This window comes from Fukomys damarensis, unplaced genomic scaffold (genome assembly GCF_012274545.1).
Source record: "Fukomys damarensis isolate Sample0158 unplaced genomic scaffold, DMR_v1.0_HiC HiC_scaffold_13, whole genome shotgun sequence".
Classification (NCBI taxonomy): Eukaryota; Metazoa; Chordata; class Mammalia; order Rodentia; family Bathyergidae; genus Fukomys; species Fukomys damarensis.
The window spans coordinates 23190919-23207178 of record NW_022900925.1 but is presented as its reverse complement, the minus strand read 5'-3'; the positions used below and the strand labels follow the sequence as shown (position 1 = coordinate 23207178).

General features: G+C 43.1%; 1 protein-coding gene across 1 annotated transcript in view; it reads right to left on the bottom strand.

Moving 5' to 3' along the window:
• Window positions 1–5715: 5715 nt before the first annotated feature.
• The window catches only part of Heatr6 (HEAT repeat containing 6), a 34007-nt gene continuing 23462 nt past the window's right edge, over window positions 5716–16260 (bottom strand). Inside the window, exons 15-20 of the mRNA XM_010626843.3 lie at window positions 14917–15051; window positions 13219–13341; window positions 12386–12510; window positions 10607–10703; window positions 9725–9929; window positions 5716–7768 (exon numbers count right to left, since the gene is read on the bottom strand). Of these exons, the coding sequence (XP_010625145.1) occupies window positions 7197–7768; window positions 9725–9929; window positions 10607–10703; window positions 12386–12510; window positions 13219–13341; window positions 14917–15051 (1257 nt within the window). The 3' untranslated portion in view covers window positions 5716–7196. The remainder of the gene's footprint in view (window positions 7769–9724; window positions 9930–10606; window positions 10704–12385; window positions 12511–13218; window positions 13342–14916; window positions 15052–16260) is intronic.

The window sequence follows — 16260 nt, the reverse complement described above, 5'->3', positions numbered from 1 at the left end:
AGATTAGAATAACAAATCACTCCTGGTCTCCGCAGGGAGCAATAAACACCCCTAATACGTTGATAAAATTTTCCTCTCTGTGTATATTAACATAGTTGTCACTGTAATGTATGCCTTTTACTTTTGTAGCCTGCTTCAGTATCTTAACATTATTATATAAGCATGTTCCATATTGCTCAAAACTCTATAAACATCATTCTTAATGGCCATATTTACTGTAGAGAAACGCTTTAATAGGTTTAACCATTCCAGAACTGCTGAACATTTAACTATTCCCCAACTGTTGATTCCAGTTTTGTCCAGGTGATAAGTGTCTTTATGCATATAAATAATATAATAAAAATACACACACTTTTTCAAAAAAACTAATCCCTTCACACTGAGCTACTTTTTTAAAATTTTGAAACAGGGTCTAGATAAGTCACTAGGTTGCCCAGGCTGGGTTCAAACTTGCAGTCTTCCTGCCTCAGCCTCCCACAGGGCTGGGATTCCTGTGCCTGACAAGAAATAGTATTCTTAGACAGGCAAATTTTTAAGGCTTTTAAGGTACATATTGTCAATTTTTTCCCAAAAGGATGGGACCTGAAGATACTCAGTTGTGAACCTGTGTAATAGGACATATTCTGGTTTGTCTATGCAGGGGGCGTTGTTGTTGGAAAGATCTCAGACTCTGTGACAAAACCTTGCTCAGCGTCCCCAGATCCTGCTGGTGCAGGCCGCACCCCAAATCCCTGTCCCCAGATCCTCCAGTGATGTTCTCACTACCTAGGGCACGTGTGAAGCTTTAGCAGTCCAGCCGTCATTAATTTCCTTTCATGTGAGTTTCCTTTCATGAAAAGGGCTCAGTGAAAGTTTTCTGGAAAACTACTCATCACAACAGCCAGATCCCTGCACGGGTCTGTCAGGTCGTGGAGCTGCCCTGCTCGCAGCCCTCCCATGGCTCCCGGGTCCCTCTCCTCAGCGTGGTCCTCTCCCCACCTGCTGGGCCCCCAGTTCTTACGCGTGTGTGGACTCTAGGGCCCTTTTCCTTCACTCACCCTCTGGCATCAACCCACCCCCTGTACCCTACGTGCCACCTTCCCGGAATGTTCCTTCCTTGGACACCCTCGTGTTTGTTCTCATCTTCTTCAGGTCTCTGCGCAAAGGTCAGCTTCCCGGGGAGGCCTTCCTGACCGTGCCGCTGCAGGTGAAGCACGGCCCTTACCCGGTGCTGTGTGCTTCCCCGTGGCTCTAATTACACCCTAATTAATTTTCTGTATTATTTTCTTTTCCCACGAGAGCACAAGACCCACAACAAAAGGACTGATTGTCTTGTTCACTGGTATTTCTTTTTGGTACCCAAAAACTCTGCTGAATGAATACGTCAGTATCATACTGTGCCCAAGTTGGTCCTCTTCATCTGTGTTCTGATTTATGAGATCACAACTTGTCTGATTATCAGATCCAATCTGAAGACCATGCTTGAGTCTCTTCCCTTTTTTCTCTTTTTAGCTTCTTTGTTAGGGATACATGTACATACCTATGTGTATGCAATTCACATACATACAATCTGAATATTTAAAGTGTGTAATCAGTTTTCGGTTTATTCAGTTATGTGACCATCAATCACCACAATCACTTTGAGAACATTTTTATCACCTCAGAATGCAGCACTTCACTTCACAGACATCACTGTATCACTGCTAACCTGATTTCTGACTCTGTGGGGGTTTGCTTGTTCTGGACATTTTGTGTAAAGGAAATTCTGTAATCGTTGAACTGGCTTCTTTTAGCCTAACATTTTCAAAGATCATGTTGTCAACTGTATTTGTATTTCCTTATTTCTGCAGCTACATAATGTTCTGCTGCATAGATCGGCAGCATTTTGTTTATCCTTTCATTCTAGTTGTTCCCAGGTTAGGACTGCTGCGAACCTCTGTGCTCTCCTTTGTCTCTGTGGTCACCCAGGGTGCCACTGGGCACAGGGTAGCGCCGGGCGTAACCTTTGGAAGAGCTGCCAGCTGTTTCTTCCTCCCTTTCCCGATGGGTCCACCCCCAGCCACAGACCAGGGGCTGTCTCTCCCCTTGGCTGCAGTGCCTCTTAAGAGGCCACTCTCTAGCAAGTCACTGTCGGCTACACGTCAGTCCCAGGGGAGGCAGTTTCAACCCCTCAGAGCCCAGGCCACACCCCAGCCTGATGCCAGCAGCCTCTGCAGGTGGGCCCCGGGCACCAGGACTTTCCCTGGTGTGTGGCCACGGGTGAGAATGCTGTCCCTCCTTCCTCCAGCCACACTTCACCTGCTGCTTGAATGCTTGCTCTACCGCAAATCTGGCAGTGGCACCACACCCTTCTAGAATCCTCTCCATGATACAAGCTGAGCTCCCGGTGTGCACATGAATTTGTGACCTCTATCCATCCTGTGCTGAGCTCCACGGGCTTTCTGGAGTGTGAAGGCTCAGCCACACCCCCTCGGGACAGGCCGATCATTCCCTCCTCCCAAAGTGCCTCTGCCCGTCTCTAGTCCTCTGTAGCAGGTCCTCCCCAACAGCTCACCTTGCTGGGCTGGGTGTCACCCTTCTCAGGCCTGTGCCAGCGTTGGTCTGGCCCTGGCTGCGGTGTGGCAGCACTATAAATCTCCAGGCTCGGGACACAGATCCGGTCTCCTTGCAAGCTGTGAAGAGTGTGGCACATGCACAGTCGGTACAGAGCATAGCAAGGCCCACTTGCCTCCCGCCCACTGAGCTCTCCGCTCCCTCCTCTCCCCACAGGGGCTTCACTATCTTGGAGCCGTTGGAGGCTGCAGGGGCAGATGCTGGTGCAGGAGTCCTCCATGAGCATCAGCCCATGCTGACAGAACCTTGCTTCCTGGGAATCGCAAGAGCACTGTAAAGGGATCCTCTCTTCCACCATGAGTGACTGTGGGGGCCTCGGTTTCCTGTGAAGTGTGGGTGCATGGGTTGGATGAGTCTGGAGGCTGCTTTCAGCCCTAATGCTTTGCTCCAGCTGAAAGCCGTAGTGTGAGTTTCCCTCATGAGTCCTGAAAGATCAGGAAAACCATGTGCAGGAAAGACTAGAGTCAAACATGGTGAACTCCAACGAACTTGAAAATAACCACCCATTGTCTTCTCATTTCTCCTGTATCTAGCCTCCACACACACGTGGTGGCGCCGCTGTGCAGGGAATAGCACTGAACAAAGAATCTCCAAGGGATTAATTTCTGCCCTGCCCTTGAAGGGCAGCATCTTCAGAGCTAGTTATTTTTCCCACTGAGGCCTCAGTTGGCTCACCTGTAAAAGGGGATGTTTGATATCTTCCCAACGCATCAATGGGCCCTTGCTCAGAGCCTGCTCTGTGCCTGGCTGAGTGGGGTTGAGTGGGGTGAGGGAAAAGTGAAGAGGACAGGAAGAACTGTCCGGCCGGATGGCGGCCATAGCCTACTGTTGTAGTATTGGGTGTTCTAAGGCTGACGATTGGAGTAAGGAGTGCATTTCAGTCTTCAAAACATCCTTCTCCTCTTGAATGGAAAGTGCCTACTTTCAAGTCAATACTAAGTGTTCGGTAATAATTAGCTGCTGCTGACAGTCCGGAGCAAAAGGTCTTAAATGCTGTGCAGTCCGGGAGCCAAGGAAGGCCAGCTGTAGCCGATTGGTCATCTGGCCATCGTTATAAAGTTTAAAAAGTTCGGGACTAGTATGGGAATGGGAGAGTGGTGGAACGAACCATCCACGAAGGCCACACGCAGGCTGCGGGAATATAGGGATGAAGTAAATGAGCAAGGAGGCCTTCCACAGCCCTGGGGGAGGACGGCTGGTTTGTCAGATCAGCGGTGCAGACAATTGGCTGAGTGCTCACAGCCATAAAGCTACATCTCTGCCTCCTACCACGTATCAAAAGATTCAATGTCTGTTAAAGAGTTACGTGTAAATCAACCCAAGATTGAAGAACAATGCTCAACAACAAAGAACTGGCTAAACTATCGTATATGGGTTCAATGGACTATTATCTAGTCCTTAATGTCACGCTTTAGAATTGGCAATGCTCACAGGCTATTATTAAAAAAGCAGACAACAACAGTATATAGCTGATGACCAGTTTTGTAGCTTAATCCCCTACAATGGGCTGGGCCTGATGGCTTATGGCTAAAATCCCAGCATTCTGGGAAGCTGAAGCAGGAGGATCCCAAATTTGAGGCCAGCCTGGGAAATTTAGCGACTTAGCAAGACCCTGTTTCAAAATAAGAAAGGGCTGAAGATGTAGTTCAGTGTGAATAAGTTCAATCCCCAATATATACATGGGATTGTGGACACTTGTGTTGCTGATATATAGGGTATACTCACACCCATAAACACACTATAAAAATGTCTGTAACAAAACATATCAAAATAATATTGATCTCAGGGTGATAGCAAGTAATTTTTACTTATACATATTTCTTTGTGTTTTCTAAATGTTCTACAATGAATTCATTTTTGTTGTTATTTTTTGGTACTGGGGATTGAACTTAGGACCTTGCGCATGCCAGCAAGGTGCAACACCACTCAGCTACATCCCCAGCCCAACTCATTGTTTTTATAATATGAAAAAACAATACATGTTATTTAGACAAACGTTCTATCATGCCTCTAATATTGAAATAATTTAAGCACTTTGGTTAAAGACAAGGAAGACAAATTTGGGGAGCAGACCTCATGAAGACTGGGAGCCCACAGGGCTAAGCCGTCCTACTTTTCCCTAACACAAGGCCTTGGAAAAACTGCCCTGGACTTTAAACCTCTGCTGGTGCCTGCCAGCAGGTGTGACCTGTGCTTCTCTGGAAAGGAGACTCCTGGCCCACAGGTGGAAAGCTGTTCCTGTGCACCCCAAGAGGGTTCAGGGGTAGCTAACACGATTTCATTCTCAGGGGAGAAGTAAAGCTGGTGATTACTGTCCCATGAAAATATTTCTCCTGTAAGTGTTGTTAGGGTCTAAGGGTACACAGCTTTAGTAATAGAGTACTTGCCCGGTATGTGCAAGGCTCAGAGTTCAATCCCAGTGCCCCCCAACCCCAATTCCTTAAACATCTGATGTCCATAGTTACTGTTATGCTAGCATTTCATGGGATATTATTGGATTTAATACTGACTATATGTTTGGCTCTAACTTCACTCACCCTATTGCCTAGAAAATAATCTCAAGAGAATGAAAAATCCCAACAATTTGGGATTTTGTTGTCTATAAATTCCCCCAGGTGGTTCTGCAACTCATCAGCTTGAGATGCCTTTGTTGCATATGCCAGAGTGGCAGGTCTCACACCGTGCTGTAATTACAATCACTTGTGCAGCTTCTAAAATTCCCAATGGGAAGACCAATACTTCAGGCCACAAAATTCAGATTCTGTGGGGACCTATCAGTTAGTTGTTAAAGATACCCCACATGATGATCTCGATGCAGTTAGGGTTGACCCTGTTTCCAAGGAGAGCAACCTGATACCCAGCAGGGACAGTAGGGCTCAAATCTTCAGATTGAACAACTTTGTGTCCTCTGTCTCCCTCTGTTGGCCATTCTGCCACACTGCTACAATTTTCTTGAACTGTACCGTTTTAAGGTATTCAAGATAAGCTGCTACTTCTACTTTTATTTTGGTTTTGATTGTGTTATTTTTAGTGTGTCTGTGAATGCATTTTCTTCCTTTTTTTCAGATAATTTTCTTTATTAGTATATGTTTGTAGTACAGAATGTTTACATCCCTTGTGGAGAGTTGGTACGTGTACATAATACATCTTAGTTCCTTTTTCCATCCCTTTTCCCTTCCATCCTTCCCCGCCTCTATCCATCTCTCGGTCCCTTTCCTTTTGGGTACACATTTGCAATACATAATGTTTACATTCCTTGTGTGGAGTTCATACACGTACATGTTTGTAGAGCAATGTTGCAGGCATCACAAGACCTAATTTCAAAATATAGTAACAAAGCCATAGTAACAAAAACAACGTGGTACTGGCACAAAAACAGACATGCAGACCAATGGAACAGAAGACATAGAACAAACTCATCACTACAGCCATCTTATTCTTGACAAAAGCACCAAAAGTATATGCTGGGAGAAAAGACAGCCCCTTTTAACAAAACTGGGTACCTATTACTGCTGGAAATTGAAGCTAGGTCTCTATCTATCACTTTGTAGAAAAATCAATTTTAAAAACTTAGGAATGAGACTTAAAACTATGAAACAGCTAGAAAAAAACCAGGAAACATTTGAAGTCATAGGCACAGGCAAAGACTTCCTGAATAGGACTTTAACAGCACAGGAAATAATAGCAAGAATAAACAAATGGTACTACATTAAGTTAAAAAGCTTTTACACAGGAAAGGAAAACAATCAATAGACTGAAGAAACAGCTTACAGAGTGGGAGAAAATCTTGGCCAGCTACTGTTCTCATATCTAAATATAAAGAACTCAAAAAGCTTAATGCCCCCCAAAACCAAATAGCTCAGATCAACAACGGGCAAATGAATTGAAGATACTTCTCAAAAGTATCCATGGCCGACAAGCATATGAAAACATATGCAACATCTTTAGCCATTAGGAAAATGCAAATCAAAACTATGCTAAGATTCTATTTCACCCTGGTGAGAATGGCTATCATCAAGAATATCAGATACAGAGCTAAGATTAGTAATATCAACAAGAATGAAAATGGGGAAAGGGTATTTAGAGGAAGAAGGGATACCTGGCACATAAAAAGCAGCCAATGAATGTTAGTTATTACCATTACAATGACACCTAAATTACACCCCAGTTAGACAATGTAATTCTTATATCCTTCTATTTTTTATTTTTATTTTTTTTGGTGGATCCGGGGATTGAAATCAGGACCTTGCACTTGCCAGGCAGGTGCCGTGTCACTGAGCAACATTCCCAGCTCTATTCATTTATTTTCTGACACTAAACATCCTGCAGAACCTACTGGTACGGAGGTCTCACACTGCATCCCGATTCCTGGGCTCCCGGTTGCCCAGGTCAGAGGTTCTACCATCTCTGACTGTGGCCATGGTAGGAAAACCATTCTCCCAAGGGGCTGAGCCCTTTGAGCAAAGTTTAAATAGCTGCTGACCCATTCTGAATAAATGGTGGGCAGACTGTTCCAGTCTCTAAAATTAAACCCCACGTCTCCTGTACTAGTGCTTGGGACTTCCTACTGCCAGATTTGACACCTGGAAAGTATACAGGAATGGTCACGGGTTTGCTGATCCTAGGAGTGCTGCTTCTGATCCAGAAGAATCAAAATAAATGGTCAGGGTATCTTCTAAAAAGCCCACAACAGCCCTTTTGGCTGTGTCCCCAGCCAGTGCCTGAATACTGCTTATGTGCTCTAGGGCCACTTTAACCATTTGGTCTCTTTCCTGTGCGTTATGGGAAGCCCCAGAGTCTTCTCTCTTTGCTCCTGATTTTAAGAACTGTAGGATATAGGACCGGATCATCCCCCCATTCAGTTCAAGGGTTTCTTTGATGCAGGGCAAATCTGAGGCACTTGCCAAGCTCAAAAGATGAATCAATGCCTGGCAGATCTGGGTCCGGAGGCTGGAACAGTACTTGAATTCCAGAAAGTCTGTGGTGTCTTCACTCTTCTGTAAGGCCATGACCAGCGAGTTCCAGATCCAAGTGTACTGCTTTACAGACCCATACTGCTCTCTCCTGCCTGGGATGGAAAGGGCCGTGGCCGATCTAATGCGCACTTTGAAGTTCTTGCATGATGTCACAACCAGTGTTAGGGCGTTGTAGGCCTGGGAGGTCCATGGCGCTGTGCCTAGGAAGAATCCAGCCATTGAAACTAGTGAAGGCTTAAAAGAAGAGGGTGCGCAGGAGAGGAGCTGGGGAAGCAGCACACCAGTGGTAAGATAGCTGTTTTAGCAGCCCATTCCATTCTCACAGTAACCCTTAAGCTCAGGGAAGTGAGTGACTAACCTAGGGATCTAGGTAAGTGGCTCAATACTGACCCCCAAACCTTCTCCTTTCCCTAGGCCAGCCTGTAGTATGCTTAGGGCCTCTGCTAACTAATACAGGGCCTTTGGCGACTTAGAGAAAGGCTTTTTTTCTGGGAGGGCTCCGACCCCCGACCGAAGTGGCAAAGCTTGGTGGGAGGTGCATGGACAGAGTAACATTGTTGAGTAGTATACAGCTGGCACAAGTATGTGCAGCAGCTCTGTTCATGCTAGCAAAAAGGTATTTCCTCATCTGGATTAGGATCCAGACATTGCTCTCACCACAGCAAGTCATGCATTTCACTGCAAAGAAATACAAAACTTCTGATTTCAAGAATAAGATGATCAGATTTCTTTTTTCCATCTCTGTAGACTGCAGGGTATCAGTTTGATTTCTTCTTCCCCAGAGATACCACTATCTACTGTTACGGGAAGTCCTTATCGTTGAGGATGGGCAGAGTGGAATGCAGCTTCCCTACCTCTCCAAGCCCTTTCTTCCCTGCTTTGCTGCCTTTGAAGACAGGTAAATGGGCCTTTTCCAAATGTACACTATTGCCATTTACCAGGGGCCACTGCTCCAGGTCCTGGAACCTTACCCTGTACCTCTTCTCTCCTTGGTCAGTTTCCTGGCTCCTTTTCCTTATGTGGTTCCCGCATCGATCTGCCTCCTCAGCGGAAAAAGCTATGAGGTCTTTCTCCAGCAGTTCTGCTGGTTGCTCTGCCTGGGTGCTCTGGGCAATAAGGGGAGCAGAGCCTGACCCCCTCTCTCGGTGCATGTGCTCCAGGCCTATTCGGCTCTCTCCTTTCAGGCACACACCCTTCTGAGGCTTCAAGCCTGAGCAGAGGCAGATGCCTAAGGCAGATGCTGATGTTCACAATGCAGGGGTCGGGAGGCTGTCATCCACATACCTACGCCATCCCCACCAGCCCAAGGATGTTATCAAGGGACACATCCCGCCATGATGACACAACAGAGACAGATGCCCTCTTTATATGCAGCATCCATTTCTGTGTTCAGAGCTCATGGGATTTCAAATCTGTACTTTCTCTCTTTCTAATTTTTTCTTGCTTTTCCTTGATTGCTTAGACAATATATGCTCATCGTAGAAAACTTAGAAATGAAAGAAAAAAATCCTATTCATCATTGTATACAGAGGCAATCTCGGGAAATAATTAGGTCAACTTCTTTTCTTTTTTCTACCCTATCTACTGAAATTACAATTTAGACATGATTTAATAACTTGCTTAGTTTGCTTAACCAGTTGACAATTTACCCTGAGCATTGCTGGGGCAGTTATCACTGCCACCAGGTGATTTTTTTTTTTTGGTACCAGGGATCGAACCTGGGACCTTGTGCTTGCGAGGCAGGCAGTGGAACCGCTGAGCTAAATCCCCAGCCCCAACCAGTTGATTTTTATATTGAGTAAATTTGATAAATTGCCATTTTTACATTTCCTGTTATCTTATAAAAATTTACAAAAAATGCAATTTTTGTATTGTTACCCTGTATTTAAATAACTGGACTAGAAAGTGGTTAATATAAGAAACAGTTCCTCAGATTATAAAAAAATTATAAATATAATTTTAAAAGGCAATAAAGTACCCCACTGAATATATATACAATGATTTATTTCACCAATCCCCTAAACTTGGGTTTCCAGTACATTTCATGTTGTTTTCTAATCCTGTGACAAAAACATGACAAACACCTTTAACTACAGTGTAGATGAGTGTGTGCCTGCCAAAGAGGTTCTCTACCAAGGACAGGGAAACAATCTTACCGAGTGGAAGGGCAGGATTTTTAAATACATTTCCCATCGCGTAACAAGCATTCCATCGAACTTTCATGGCAGCCTCGATCAGAACAGTAGAAATTAGGGCCTGGATAGACTCTTCAATAATTTCAGCAAATCTAGGTTTTTCTATATGAGATGGCTGTAGAAAATGAAGCAAATTTCCAAGGGCCCGGACTGCATTGCTTTTTACCTAGAACAACATGTCAAAGCTTTAGAAATCCATTTTGCTGTAGAGGTTTGGGAATGTATAATTTCCACTTTAAAAAGCCCAGGAGGGCCAGGGATTTAGCTCAGTGGCCTCATAAGCTCAAGGGTCTGAGTTTGATCCCAGGTACAAAAAAAAAGCCCAGGAGATCCTAGATTTCTCAAAGCAAGAGAGCTAATGAAATGTGCAGTCCACATAAGGAAGTAAGTCCTCAGAATTATGCAAGGTTATGTCTGGTTAACAGGCACAATAAATTTTAAAAGCACGGGCAGGGCAAGCCAGGACTTGAACCCATGGTACACCTTACCTAAAACATGGCCTATGCTTTTAACATTTATTGTGTAAATAAATATTCAAAGCCAGGGTTACTACATCTTCCTAACTTGTCAGTTCCATTTTTAAATAACAGACTAATATTACCACAGACATGAATATATCATGTAGTATTGTAAAGGGCACTGGTATTTTTCATGAGACAGAAGACACTAAAGAAAATGTGCCAGTGTGGAGGGGGCCATGCACACCCTGCACATACTCTGTATCCCCTTTGAACAGGGGGAAACAGGTCAAGGAATATTACACCACAGTGAACTATCAGCTATCCCGCAACTGTGTCCACTAGGTATCTAAGCAAGAAGTACCAGGTATTCTTGTGAGTCTACCTTGTCTTTGTCCTTGGAGGCTTCTATTGCTGATCGAAACATTTTCAAGAGCAGGAGACCAGAGAACTCTTCTTGGAAACTTGGGTCTGGTGTTTCCCTGTTCCACCCAAAGCATGCAAAACAGGTTAAAATGAGAGAAATGAAAATTAAAACAACACTAAGATTCCATCTTACTCCAGAAAGAATGGGTATCATCAAGAAATCAACTAACACATGCTGGCAGGGTTATGGAGAAAAAGGAATCCTTCTACATGGTTGGTGGAAACGCAAACTAGTGTAGCTACTATGGAAACATCAGAATGGAGATTCCTCAAAACACTGAAGACAGAAATTCTATTTGACCCAGCTAGGTGTCTCCCTAAAAGAGTTAAAGACATCATATTACAGTGATACATGCATGCCCATGTTTCTAACAGCATAATTCATAACTGCTAAATCTCACAAGTGGCCTATGTGAATAAAGGAAATGTTCATAAAAGAGTAATACCCTGCCATAGAGAAGGATAAACTGAGTCATTTGTAGAAAGATGTGTGCACTTTGAGACCATAATGTTGTGAAACGAATCCAACGCAAAAGTTTAAATATTGCATGGTTTCTCTTATATGAGAAACTCAAGCCATAAATAAAGAGCAAAATAAAAGGCAGATAATGGGAAAAGGGGAGACAGATGTTTTGCAAAAGGGAAGGGGACCAAGAGATAAAGAGAGAAGGGAGAGGGAGGGGATGCAAGAAAAGAATTAGGATGTACTATTGTATGTACCAACTTCCCATGACGAATGTGGTCACTACATACTGCAAACATGTATAGTACTAATAAAAAAATAAAAACTGGGAAAAAAAGAGTAAACAACTACCAAAACTTAGGAAAACAGTTCAAGTCTGCTCAGATTATAGCCAGAACTCAGTATGTATCTTTTGACCCAGTAGTTCCATATATAGATAGCAATGGCCCTACAGAATATCTGAACATAAAGATGTCACCCACAAAAATGTTCACTGTGTAGAGAAGCCCACAAGCCTAAAGCTGAAAACAAATGCTCAAGGATGGTTAAGCATTTGAATGGTTAAGGACTCATCACATAGTGTTGAATATATCATAATAAACAAGAATTTATTAGAAGTCCGTAACAGAGAATGCTTATACGTGTTACTTTCACATGTCACTTATGTGGAGCTAAGTGACAAAAATCAGGACACTTGTGTATGATAACAATAGGTACCTCTGGGGAGGGGAATGGGAGTGCTAGGGCAGGAGACTGGTTTTACACTAATACAGTAAACAGTACCCCTGAGCACTGTCTGAATGTTTTTAAACTTGTGAATATATTACTTTAAAAAATAGAAACAACTGTATTTTAAAAATAGAGTATCTCAAAGTTTTGGATTTCTACTTTGTATTTTCTATGATATGGGTATATTAGATATTCCAGCTTATGGTATTTTTATACATATACCTTAATATACTCCTCATGTATGGTAAGAACTGGGTATTAAGCTTGGTGTGGTGGCACACACCTGTAGTTCTTATACTCTGGGAGGCTGAGGCAGGAGAAGCATAAGTTTGAGCCTAGTCTGGATAACTTAAGAAGACCCTGACTCAAAATAAGTCATTGTGAAGTCCTGGGTATAAAAGAAAAATAGAACAAGTTATTAATCTTATTACTTAAAGTAGTATAAAACAAACCAAAGAAGCATGACTACATTATGTAGGGGTGAAAAATACCCTCTCGAGACTTAACCTTGAAAGTTACCCAGGGAAAACAAGCTAAGTCACCCACATGTTGATGATCAGAGTGTCTGTCAGGTTGCCCAGGGACCAGGCTGCTTTGGCACGGACATTCAGAGACTTGTCTTGAAGTGACATCAATATTGCATTTGCTGTGTCTGCAACAAATATGACATCCTGTAATATAAACCAAATGCTGCATTACTTTAGGAGTTTACACTGCTGCCTCTGAAATTCCTAAATTTATTTTTATATAAAGCCTTTACCACAAATTTCAATTTGGAAACCAAAATTTATTTACTTGATCAGCATACTGTTACATATTACACTTTGGACCCTCCACACAATCCTGGAAAAACTCCTCCATGATTAGTCTATGGCACGCACACCGGAGGAGCCTATGGATTTTGCTCTTTGTAAACATCCTACATGGCCCGTGACAGGCACCTATGTGTTCTGAGCTTTGGTTGATTTCCACCTTCAGGAAACAATGTTTTGACAATGAGTACATTCTAAAACACATTCTATTCATTATACATCTCTCAGTGAGATGAATGCTATGAATGAGTAAAGGAGAATTTCATTTCTTTAGTAAAACCTTATCAGTTTTTCAAATTATTACTTTCATATGGTAATGTCCCTTTTCATTTCTATTCATCCATTAAGTTAAGCATTTACCGGGCACTGAGGGTCCTGGACAGCATGGTAAGAAATTAGAAATAAACGAACTATGGGTATTACCACATTTATGTAGCAATTAAGAGAAATGGATCACAAAACATGTTAAATGTCTTCATTGTCTAACTCAGGAACTCTACATCCACAAAAACAACAACAAAAAAGATTGTAAAGAGACATACAAGAGCTAAACAGGATCATTCTGACCTGTCTGAGACAAGGAAAAAGCACATAGACTCCAAGGGCCCGTGTGGTTGCAGCTTTCACTAAACGGTTCTTGCTGTCATTCAGCCCAAGCAGCATTGTGATGCACAAAATCTGCCTGTCATTCTGCAATGAGAAAGTTGACAAAGAGAAAACTGAGAATGAAATAACTACTAGCCAAAGTCTTCCACATGTGACTGAAATAAATCTGTTTGAGCTCCATAGTCAGGACATGAAGACCACAGTGATCCTGAGGCCACACTGGTAAAGAGTGGACTCAATTCCAATCCAATGACTGAGAATCCAGCGTGTGCAAGGCACACAGAGCATCACATATTTAACCTTTCTGCTGTGTGAACTAGGTCATTGCTTCATTAAAACTGCTTTCTTTATAGAAGCTAATTTTCATAAATAACAGACACAAATGTCATTGAGGACTATAGAAAAGGAGCAGTCTGAATACTACTATGGTTCCTGTCTCCTCCGAATTTGGAGATCCTTACCCAAAAGGTGATACATTATGTATGGTTTAGAAGATCTAGAATGTTCCTAGAAGTCTCATGTATTCAGAGGCAGAGCTTTTGGAAGGTGACTGGATCAGAGGACACTACACTCATGGGTTTATCCACTGATGACTTCATGGCTAAATGCAATGTTAGGAGGTGGGGCCTGGTTAGAGGTGGTGAGAGAAGGGTCACTAGGGGTGTGACTTGGAAAGGTATATTCTTGTCCTTGGCTTCTCCCTTCTTTCTCTGCTTCCTGGCGGCCATTGGCTGAGCAGCTGTCCTACCCAGTTCCTTTCACCTTGCTGTCTCTACCAGCCAGCCAGCCATGGACAGAAACCTCTAAAGCATGAGCCAAAATAAACCTCTCCCTAAAGTTGTGGATGCCAGGAATTTTGTTCCAGTGCCAGGAGTGCTGGCTAACATTTGATGGTATTAGGATGTGGGGCCTTTGGGCAGAGCTCTCATCAGTAGGGTTAGTGCCCTCATGAATGAGGCCCCAGAGAGCTGCCTTGCTCCTTTTACTATGTGAACTAGAAAGCATTGTCTATGAATCAGTGAGTAAGCCCTTATTATATACCAAACATATGGGTACAAATCTCAGAACTGTGAGAAATTTCTGTTGTTTAGAAGTCCCTCAGTTATGGTATTTTATAACAGCAGCCCCCAGATGCTAAGACAAATACCATACGCATTAGGAAACCAAACCTAAGTATTTTCACATACTTTACATTATTTGACTTCCATCTGAAGATGATAATATAATTTTTAGAGAAGTTAAAATAGTCAAAGAAATAGAAAGTACAAGAGCTAGGATATAAACCCAAGTTTTTATAACTCAGAGTAAGAAATCTTTCTGAAATCTCTTTGCCTTCAAAGCTATTTGCTTCTACCATCTACCTTCTAAAGCATAGGAAGAAACAGTTTTCCTGGGCTGGAGATGTAGCTCAGTGGTTCTGCCACCTGCCTTGCAAGCACAAGGACTCAAGTTTAATCGCCGGTACCAAAGGGGGGAAAAAAAAAGTTTTCCTGAAAAGTTTCCCATTTGCTGTTGCCCACTGTCCCCAACCCAAACACAAAAGAGAAGCTCTTTTTCTTCAGAGAAAGTGTCTAAAATGGTTCAAAGTAAAAAAGGATCAAACTTGAGCTCTGACACTTTTGGCATGGTTTGCAGGTGAGGAAACACAGCTGGAATTACCGGAAGACTGCTGAAGGCTTCTGGCAAGATGGCAGACAGGGCATCACAGGCGCTCGCCTGCAGTGTTGGGTGTTCTGAACTCTGCAAGGCTCGGGGCAGAGGACCATTCAGCAACATGGTCCAGAACGTCACCACCTGGAACAGAGCATATGAGAACAAAATATAAACTCTGTGCAAAATTCCTATCACAAGACCAGGACACTGGGGACACTCCTAAATTGTGCAGCAGGTTTTCAAAAAAATTTTTTTGAAGAATTAACTCACTTCAAACCCCTCAGGTAGGCATCTCAACAATCTTTCAACCAAGCTTTATAAAAGACCTGTGATTTCACATTCATTTGCAAATCCATCTATGGTTTTGGAATCTTTAGTTTCTGTCCCATGGAATTTGTACTGGATTTGGCTGTATATTTGTGGAACAAAATACCTAAAACCCAGCCTTGTCCCTCCTCACCCTAGTCCTAAAGAATGTGGATAGAAGATGTGGTTGCCAGGGGAACCCACAACTATTCTCACTTATTAATATTTACACTTCTGTGCAATCCCCTCACACACTGAGTAGGGCTGACATGTGTAATCAATAGGATGATGTAGAAATGACAGTGTGAAACTCCACAGTCATAAAAGACACTATAGCTTCTGTCTTGCTCTTTTTCTGGAATCACTTGCTGTAGGAGAAGCTGCCTGCCGTGTCAAGAGAAGACACAGGCAGCTCTGCGGAGCAGTACTCTTGGGGAGGACCTGAGTGAGCCTTCTGCCAGCAGCCAACCCCAACTGGCTGGGTACATGAGAGAGCTACCTTACAAGATCTCGCAACCCTTGGACAAACCAGTGGACAAACCACTCCAATTCCTGACCCACCAAAACTGTGTGACAGGATAAATGTGTATTGTTTTAAGGTGCTATATGTTTAGGGTTAATTTACCATTCAGCAACAAAACAAATACTATGGAAAGTCTGTATCTTCTCTAGAGCTGAAATAATATCTGAGTGTGAACAGTTAAGATGCCTGCCACAGCCACACGTCTAGCAAGGGAAGAAGTCTGGATCCCAACCTGGTTCTAAGTCAGAGCAACACCCAGCTGGTCTCCCTGTGAATGGTTACACGAAAGCTGCAGTGGCTGCCCCAGGAAGGGACAAGGATCAGACATTTTTAATTCACTGAAGAATAATGAAAATGGTGAAGGAAAAAAATAGGATGAGGAGGGAAGGAGGAGGAAATATCAGCACTAAATTGATTTTGCTTTTGGCAGTGAGAAGCCCATATCTGTACACACACACACACACACATATATTTTTTTATCCCAAAGGTACTGCTCCACAGATGTGTGTTCATATATATAT